The 10,104-nt window shown below is 34.3% G+C and overlaps 2 protein-coding genes across 2 annotated transcripts in view; one reads left to right on the top strand and one right to left on the bottom strand.

The window, feature by feature from the left end:
* Positions 1 to 10,104, top strand: part of LOC127724703 (E3 ubiquitin-protein ligase parkin-like) — a 558,693-nt gene that overhangs the window by 106,508 nt on the left and 442,081 nt on the right. The gene's annotated exons all lie outside the window — the stretch shown is intronic.
* LOC127724650 (glycogen phosphorylase, muscle form-like) lies at positions 5,921 to 9,690 on the bottom strand. Its single transcript, XM_052231679.1, has 2 exons — positions 7,365 to 9,690; positions 5,921 to 6,197 (listed from the first exon to the last, which is right to left on the bottom strand). Exons 1-2 carry the CDS (start codon positions 9,671 to 9,673, stop codon positions 5,969 to 5,971), a joined length of 2,538 nt encoding a protein of 845 aa, XP_052087639.1. The 5' UTR covers positions 9,674 to 9,690; the 3' UTR covers positions 5,921 to 5,968.

The following is a 10,104-nucleotide window of genomic DNA, read 5'->3' as shown; positions in this document are numbered from 1 at the left end:
ATTTACAAGAATACCCAACGCACTGAAAGGGGTTTCTTTGGGGACAAATATACAAAATTTAAGTTGTATTTCATAGCTCACATAAAACGGAATAAGTTGCATTATCATGCAAATTTAGTATTCATAGTACCCTCAAGAGGGGGAAGAATACCCCCCTCCTCATGTGGTTCTTTGCAATTCTCCAAATGGAACTTTGTGACTGGTTGATAAGTTCCGTCAGTGGAACTTTTGGGCTAGTTTGTTAGTTCCGGTTTTGACTTATTTGCCAAAGAGGAACTTTGTGGCTAGTTGATAAGTTCCTTTTGACTTTTGTAATCAGTATCTTGGTTTCCCTTTGAAAGGTTCAAATATAATATAAGGGACCGGTCAAAATTTCTCAACGCATGGGACCGGTGCAAAACCAAAATGAACTATAAAAAAACTTGAAGTCCCATGGTAATGCAAGTGAAGAAAAGGTGTTGTCCCATTATATTTTGCAACAAAATAAGTTGGTGTCCCATGTTAATTCATACAGTACAAGTCCTTCAAACCAATGTGCCAGACAAGCATACATCATTCAAATAATGCCGACATTCTTTATTTTTAATTTTTTGAAGTTATTATCTGAGGTTTTTCTTTTGCGATTTGTTTACCTATATATTCATGTCCCGCCAATTTTGTTGTACGGTAATTAGTTATTTTTACAAATCTTTTTGCTCTCTGGCCATTCTAATATTTATTATAAAAAAAGCTCTTGCCCAGGTTTAGTTTATTGCAAAAAAAAAAAAACTTGACCTGCTATTAAATAATCAGAAAACTTACATATATAATATATATCAAAACTTAATATATATGATGTTTTTTTTAAATGAAATATGTATATACTTCAAATTTTAATTATATGATTGTTTTCGTGTTTACTTGTCATCAAATTACAAGAAAATCTCCAATAACAGACATTTGGACCTGCATGGTATTTGGAAATATACTGCATTCAGATTGTATTACCAGTACATGTACTTTTACGGACTCTGGAGGAGGGATGGGCCAGTCCATTCTCATTTTTACTGAATTTTATATTTATTTGTGTACATGTAATTCCACATGGTTTTAATCAAGTAACCATATGTAGTCTTTTTACTCGTCCTGTTACACTAAAAGATTCTAATTATGCATTGTGTTACTTCATCTTTCTTGATACATGATACTTAATGCATCAATCACTCTGTGTAATCATTTTCAAAATTTATTTAAATGAATATCAAATTATTAATATGGATATAAAAGCTTAATCTTACTCATGGTCTTAATTTAGAAGCATTGATGGAACAAAGTAAACCAGACTTTAAATTGTTTTCTGATCATGCTGATCATCAATGGGGATTCTTTTAATTCAGTGTTCCTTGTCAGTCATAAATTTATAGAATATATGTATGTAAATTCAATTTTCTGACCACAGTACAGAAAATATTGACTTTGTTCCTAGAACCATCCTCCACCTCCCCTACCCACCACCAACCCCACTCCCCAAAAAAAAAAAAAATCTAAAAAAAAAATCAAATTTCTTCAAAACATCATATATAAGAATCAAACAAAAGAATTCTAGATTAAAATACTATCCTGTTTCATATATTTCATAACCTTATTTAAACAATGTTTTCACCAATAAGTGTCAAAACAAAACACCCTATTCACATCAACAACACTCATTTGTGCAGCCCCTCCCCTTTTTAATAAAAAAAAAAACAAATCAAACAACCCTGAAATTCAAAAGACTTATAACCATTTACTAGTAGATATTTGTATAAAGGAACTACAATATGAACTCACAACAAAAGATTTTTGAGTTATCAACCTAAATAGTCAAATATAGCACCATGCACATCCTGTGTTTGTTTTCCTTCTGGGATGAATAGGCGCAGGGGAGTGAAACAACGGCTCTTCTTTAGTTTAATGTGGGACTGATATTGTTCAGATAAAATTGGAATAACAAATTGTAGAAAGATCAAAACTAATGAAGAAAAAAAAATTATTTCATACATTTATTTCGTCAATTTCAAGTGTACATAAATACATCCTAATTTGAAAATAAGCTTAGTTTAAGAATTATTCCGACAGTCCATCTTTGAAAATGACCATTACTTTTTCATATCAAATGGCATTTCCATAACACTTGAAAGCTATCTTCAATATGTTCTTGCAAGTAGCAAATTTTATTTTCATAAAGATATTTTTTGCACTCAATTGTATAAAGTTATATGTGAAAAAGAAATTTTTTTCTTTCAGTTGGGATGAAATCCATATTCTAGTTGACTTTAAAAAATTCTTGAAAGTTCTGCTTCAAGCTATCTGAGATTTTCGTAAAGCTTGATCACTATCTCCTTTTTATATTGTTCTTACAATGGCAAAATTTGTTTTTCATGTAGATTTATTACTGTCAAATTTTATGCTTTATAAAAAGGTGAAAATTCCAGTTGGGAATAAATTTAGCTACCAATAGTCATCTTTGAGAATTTCTACAACTTTTTAAAATGACTTGAGATTTTCATAAAATTGAGCCATTATGTCATGTATATACTGTTCTTACAATATGCCAAATCTTAATTCATTTGGAGATCTTCTATGATAAATAAGCAAATTATATAATTGTTTTCAGTAAATGATGATTGTCAATGATAGAGATTATCATTTTCTTTTCAAATTATTTAAGATTCTTATAGACATTCACAAGTATAAACGGTCCCTAATATTATAAATAAAAAAAAAATGAAGGTCCCATGCACATTTAACTTGTACAAAATTCAGGTCCCATGGAAATTTGGCTTTAAAAAAGTGCATGCCCCATGCTCATTTGCACTGGTCCCATGCATTGAGAAATTTTGACCGGTCCCTAAGAGACATATAATATAGTGTATATGTAAATGCTCTTTTGTTCCGACGTTGGAAAGTTCCGGGCGGAAAGAACTAACTAGCCGAAAAGTTCCGTTGGAACTTTTCAACTAGTCACTTTGTTCCGGTGGAACTTTTAAACCAGAGGAAGAACAAAGTAACTAGTTAATAAGTTCCTCCGGAACTTTTCGGCTAGTTAGTTCTTTCCGCCCGGAACTTTCCAACGTCGGAACAAAAGAGCATTTACATATACACCACACAATTTACTCCGAGTGCAGACAAACCTGTGCATCTGGAAAATTTTTAAGGCATAGCATGCCTAGATATAAAAAAATTAAAATTGTCCAAATGCATAGGTTTGTCTGCACTCGGAGTAAATTTTGTGGTGTAAACACAGCCTTTTTAGCCAAAGGGTCCACATGAACCATAAGTTTTATATATAATCTTTCCATGGATAGTTGGATATGTACAGTTGTAAATTGAGAGTAGACTAGTAAAATGACAAAATTTGGCCCACTCTTGACTGCTCAGACTCAAATATGTCTGATATCTATAGAAATAATAAATGGCACAACCGCCGTCAAAAAATATTCACACAGAAAGTGTTTTTTTTAAGTTCAGTAGCAAAAAAATTTGGAACAATTAATGCTGGTCATCTATATTAATAAACAGAGAGGATCTAATGAGCATAAGTCCAACGATTTCGGCCTTGTCGTCTTAAGTGTAATTCTTGGCTTGCTTTGGGTCATGCTATCTTAAAAAAGGAGTTCTGGTATATGATTGACAATAAGACAACTATACACCAAATACCAAAATGACATAGATGTAAGCTACTATTGGTCATCATGGCATACAATCTTCAATAATGAGCAAACCCTTACTCTATAACAAGGTATAAAAGGCAACGCCATGAACAAATGTTTAAAACAAATAAAATGAGAAAACCTATGCCTGATTTAGGCAAAAACAATAAACTGAAAAAATAATTATTACAGACAGCAACCAACGAATACCACTGAATGACAGGCTCCTGATTTGGGATAGGTACTTAAGATATGAGGGCGGGGGTAAATATGTTTACAAGCGCTCAACCGTACTAGTATTGAACAATAGTGTAAATGCATTGTAAAAATCAGTTGAAATAGGCCAGATGTGTCTGATTGGCACGAAACACACAAAAAAAACTAAGTTAACAAAAGGACAAAAGAAACTTGGTACGTACAAAAACATCCCTTTGATAGCCAACTGTGTCAACAAGATTAAACTAATGTGTAGAAGTTTCTAAAAGTATTTCTTTAAAAGTGTAAAAATGTGATTAGTCCCTTGAAATTACAGGGTCATAATGCATCTTCCCCTGTAATGTTCCACATATGTAAATTAATGTTGACTTGAATGACTTCAAAATAAAAGTCGCTATGTTATTGATGCTTTAATTTATTCTGAATGTGATGATTTTAATGAAAATCCCCAAAAGTGAAAATGTCATTTTCTTTGAAATTTTCACGACAATACTGGTTCAGCAACATCCAGCAAAATGCCATTTACATGTGTCTGATTGAGTCAACAGGTTTTCAATTAAAGATGCTTTACCGTAGTTAAAATCAGGCAAATTACTGACGTTTGTGTCATTTTTTGATAGTATGCAGGGGTGGTTTGCGTATTGGAGGAATTTTAATCAATTATCAGAGTGAACTCTAACGAGATCAATTCTGTAATGTTATCATCTGTTAAACATAAAAAAAATAATCTGGATTGTTTATGTAAAAGGTTTGAATGAAGGAAAATGAATATTTCGAAAAATAATAAAAATCATTTAAACCATTTAGGACTTAATAGGGGCATAACCAGGGATGAAAAAAGGGAGGTGTCAAAATGGTGAATTGTTAATGCCCACAATGGTCAAAATCTTAGAAATTTTTTAAAAGAGTTTTTGAGAGAAAAAAAAATCAATAAAAAGGCTATATGCCCTCTATGTCTCCCCGCTCCACCCGGAATCCGCCTTTTATTTGTCCCAAAATACTTTATAATTGACATATTTTCTATACACAGGATATAAACTGTAATATTTAGAAACAAAACCGTATGATAGTGTTAGCAGATGAGCATCTGGATTACATCAGGTCATCTCAGTTCACAGACCATTTCAGGCAGCTTTAAGAAAAACTTACAAAAAAAAAAGACGGGCACTTTTAATACCATTAGCAAAAAAGAAATCTTTTGAATGCTTATCCAATTTTATTCTTTTAATTAACCATATGGAACTTTAATATTAAGAATACAATATACATTATATCACTGTTAGTCCGGATTTCCGTTTGCATATGATATAATTAGGTCTTCTTCTTTGACATTTCCAATTCAAATTCCTTTAAGTTACATTTTACCATTGCCATAGCAGCATATTACAAAAACATCATCATTGATAAAAATGTTTTATATAATTGGCAACGGTAGCCTTGCTTTGTATTTGAAACGAACAAATATTTCCTAATCACACTTTTGCTCTAGGTGGCCTGCAAATGTGTATATTTTTGTTTATTTTGGTACGCTCTTGGAACTAGTAACTATGAGGAAACATTTTTCTTTAGATACATGACGTACTGACAAATAAAAAGAACATTTGTATCTTTCACATATTCTCAATGACACAGCAAATCATTTATGAACATTTTAAACTTAATCTAATTTTTGCACATTCAAGGTTTGTACAGCATGAAGCTCAATGCTTATTGACATGGCCTCTTAAAAATATGTAAACATAACAGTAGTAATTGAACACAAAACGTTAGATGACACCAAAGAGACAATCAAAAACCATAAGAAAAAAAAAGACTATTGTCAAAAGAAAAAATCCATAAAATTACACAGAAAAAATAAGATAAATCAAAATGAACCCTGAACAAAACATGGTGTGAACTAATGTGCTCCGAATAGGTAAGCAGTTCCTTGCATCAGTTGTGTTACTCATGATGTTTGATTGTTAGGTTGTTTTTCAGAAGATTTTCGTTTTTGGCCCACTAATTATAAGCTTAGAAAATAATACAATTTTAAGTAAGTTGTTTTCTTTTATATCATGCTTTAACTGACAATTAGAAAAAAACTATAGTTCAGTTCCTGGATTTTCGTGAGGTGCAGGTAGTTTTAGTCCGCTAGGATCTACATCCCATATATCTCTGGCATATTCTACGATGGTCCTATCGCTGGAGAATTTTCCTGAAGCAGCTATATTCAGCAGACATTTGCGGGCCCACTGTACTGGCTGCAGGTAGAGGTCATTTACACGCTGTTGACATTCAATGTAAGACTGGTAGTCTTTCAGCAGACAAAACCTGTAAAAATGAATAGAGGAGTGTCTGTTAACAATATTTGATATTTTGGTTCGTTGTAATGAGTATATGTCCACTTGACATAATTTACACCCCCACCACGTTTGAAATCAAATTCTTCAGTTTGGAACGCTTGAAGCAAAAATCAAGTGCTTTGTATCAAATTTTTGGTGTTGAAAATTTTGATTCCGTAGTCTCCATGCAATACAAGATAAATAGGGATGGGAAAATGGAAATATGTACAATAATACATTATACTTCAGTTCTACCAATCATATCATGAAATACTGTATCAGTACCAACCATAACGAATTTTGCTTTTACTAAATTTTGAAATGTTTAATCTGTTTGCAATGTACACTATGAAAAGAAAAACTCGTTTTTGAACAAATGTGTAATTTTGTTTTAGTTTTAATTCGTTGTAATATCAATTTTAAATATTGCATATCCCATTTAGATGACCTCATATCCACACTTTTGAAATTGATCTGGTAAGGTAGAATCAGGTATTGTGTTCCTTTGTAAATGTGCGTTGCAACATGTACAAGAAAACAATATTTGGCAGGCAGATTTGTTTTATAAGGAGTAAATACCCATTAGCCACGTGCCATAAATCGTATGATCTTGACTTTATTTACATTCTCTAGTAGTGACGGTTATTTTCTCGATTGCAACCACAATGTATGTGTGAAAGTGCATGTAGTACCACCTAGGTTGGTCCCCTCCGTAAAATATTCAGTATGCCTTCGGAATATACAAATATTGTCAAGAATTTCAATAAATGCCGGATACCAGTCTAAGTACCACCACACTTAGAGCGTTCCCAATAACGACCAATCCAGACAAGAGTTTTCGGACGAAACAACTGATGTATATTTGTTTTAAAGCATATTTGATTGAATGTTAAACAGAGTTTGGTCCGATATTATGCTCACAAGCTACTCGAATAATTCAGTCGTTAAATTCCGCTGCTTTACGAGGCTCTTTTGAGTGGGAGATATCGATCACGGGGAGGGTCTTTGTTATTTAATATTTGTTTTCTCTCCAAAAGTGTTTTCTGGATCTGCAATTTCACAGATACTTGTAGGTTCAATTCTATGTTCAATCAACAAACAACATCATAACTTGAATTCTATGCATTTCAACGCTGATCAATAAATATCTGCTTACCTGTCATCAAACACCAAGCTGTTGAAAAGATCTCTAAACAAACCAGTGTCCTCTGGAGAAAATGTGCCATCGTTGATCTGATCAAGAGCTTCTTTGAGCTCTGCATTTTGGTCATAATACATTTTAGAGTAGTATCCTTCCTTCTTTATCTTTTCCACTTCACCCACTGTCATCCCGAAAAGAAAGAAATTATCCTCTCCTACTTCTTCTCTCATTTCTACGTTTGCCCCATCAAGAGTTCCAATAGTCATAGCACCATTCAGCATGAATTTCATATTTCCTGTCCCAGAAGCCTCAGTTCCAGCCGTCGAAATCTGCTCACTAAGGTCTGCAGCGGGTACCACCTTTTCAGCCAGTGATACACGGTAGTTTTCAAGGAATACAACCTGCAATCGCTCGTTCGTTTGTGGATCATTATTCACAACATTTGCTATATTGTTGACTAGTTTGATTATTAACTTAGCAATATGATAACCTGGGGCAGCTTTCCCGCCAATCATTACAGTTCTTGGGACAAAGCCCTCTGTCTCATTGCGCTTTAATCTGTTGTACATAGTTATTATATGAAGACAATTTAACAGCTGACGCTTGTACTCATGAATTCTTTTTACTTGAATATCAAACATGGTGGATACGTTTACCACAATATTACACGTTGCCTTCAGGTAAGTTGCCAGTTTTGTTTTATTGTATAATTTAATAATCATAAGATCATGCAGAAATTTTTCATCGTTGCTATACTTTTGTAACTGCTGTAGTTTGTCTAAATTAGTGGCCCAGTCACTGTCTAACTTTGTAGATAACAGCTCTGAGAGTCCAGGGTTACACATCAGCAGCCAGCGACGAGGGGTTATTCCATTCGTTTTATTCTGAAATCGTTCTGGAAACATCTCATAAAAATCACGAAAAACACTGGTTTTCAGAAGTTCAGAATGGATGCGAGCAACACCGTTTGTTGCGTGCGTTCCAACAATTGATAAAAATGCCATATTAATTCTTTTCTCGTCGTCTTCTTCGACCATAGACATTCTCCTAACCCTTTCCATATCACCAGGCCAACGGAGTTCAACTCGTTCTAAGAAAAGGTGATTGATAGCAAAAATAATCTGCAAATGACGTGGAAGTAATTTCTCTATTAAAGCCACCGACCAACGTTCAAGAGCTTCTGGAAGGAGTGTATGGTTTGTGTAGGCACATGTTCTCACAACGATATCCCAAGCTTTGTTCCATGCAAGACCTTCTTCATCAACAAGAAGCCGCATTAATTCTGGAATAACCAACGATGGGTGTGTATCGTTCAACTGGATAGCAGCTTTATCCGCAAAACATTCAAAGTTATCTCTTTCACGCCTCGCTTTTGTGTGTTTGTACCGTCGAATAATATCCTGCAAGGATGCTGAGACGAGGAAATATTCTTGTTTCAACCTTAATTCTCTCCCTTCAAACATATTGTCGTTTGGATACAAAACTTTACTTATGTTCTCGGCCAAATTTCTATCACACACCGCTTGCATATACTCTCCACTGTTGAAAAATTGCAGATTGAAGCTATTTGGAGCTTTTGCGGACCAAAGACGCATTGTGTTTACAGTATTATTATTAAACCCTGGAATAGGTGTGTCGTAAGCCATGGCATATACAAGCTGTGTATCAACCCATTTGCTGCCTTTATCTGTTGGTTGAACACGTCCGTAGAATTTGACTGGAAGTACATATTCTGGCCTCGCACGTTCCCATGGATTTCCAAACTTTAACCATTCATCGGGCTCTTCTGTTTGCCATCCATTGTTTATCTTTTGTTCAAAGATCCCATAATCATAACGGATTCCATAACCATATGCAGCTATTCCTAGTGTAGATAGAGAATCCATAAAACAAGCAGCCAATCGTCCAAGTCCACCATTTCCTAATCCAGCATCACCTTCTACTTCCTCTAGTTCTTCTATATCCAACCCAAGCTGATACATTGCTTCATCGCATGCGTTTTCTAGGCCTAAGTTGACCATTGTGTTATTTAACGTTCTGCCCATGTAAAACTCCATCGATAAATAATACACTCGCTTTGGATCCTCTCGGAAGTAATGTTGTTGTGTTCTTATCCATCGGCCGACTAAGTGATCTCGAACTACATGTGCTAAAGCTTCGTAGTAGTCCCATGATGTAGCCACATCACGGTCTTTAACCAAAGTATAATGCAGATGTCGATTGAAAGAGTTTTTGATGTTACTAACATTTTCAACCGGTGCAATCCCTCTAATACTTATTTGTTTGCGTCGCTCATGGTCATAAGCGGGTTTCTTGGCCGCCATTTCGGGATATTAGACGATCGGAACCATTGACAACGTTTGAAGTTATCTGTGACGTTACGTTAGAGCACAGTTGCGTTACGTTAGAGCACAGATACCTCTAGATCTGCAGGTGGCCTATCCATCAGCTCAATAGTCAGTACTTTGATACGACATGATTTTTTAAATAAACCTTTCTAAAAATTGTCCGTTTATAAATTTTGAAATTATAAAGAAACTAAGGTTTCAACTCCCTAAAGCAAAGTTGACCTTAAATGGATTTGGCTATTTCTTTATCTCCTTTTTGTTTATATAGCTCCCAACTGTTTCGGTTCTTATACATCCTTGGCTTTCAAATATTCGGCTGTGAGCATTCCTGATGACTCGGTAAATCCAGAAAAGCGCTTCGGACGCATGAAATTAATAAAGTGTTAATTTAATGTTTTGCAGCTAAT

Source organism: Mytilus californianus, unplaced genomic scaffold (assembly GCF_021869535.1).
Source record: "Mytilus californianus isolate M0D057914Y unplaced genomic scaffold, xbMytCali1.0.p SCAF_14, whole genome shotgun sequence".
Classification (NCBI taxonomy): Eukaryota; Metazoa; Mollusca; class Bivalvia; order Mytilida; family Mytilidae; genus Mytilus; species Mytilus californianus.
This window is presented reverse-complemented; position numbering and strand designations above follow the sequence as displayed.

What these genes read in the sequence shown, in the direction of transcription:
- LOC127724650 (XM_052231679.1), bottom strand. Translation starts at nt 9,673, where the DNA reads ATGGCGGCCAAGAAACCCGCTTATGACCATGAGCGACGCAAACAAATA. An exon ending in AGCTTGGTGTTTGATGACAG is followed by an intron (nt 6,198 to 7,364) that starts GTAAGCAGATAT and finishes TCATTTTTACAG; the next exon opens with GTTTTGTCTGCTGAAAGACT.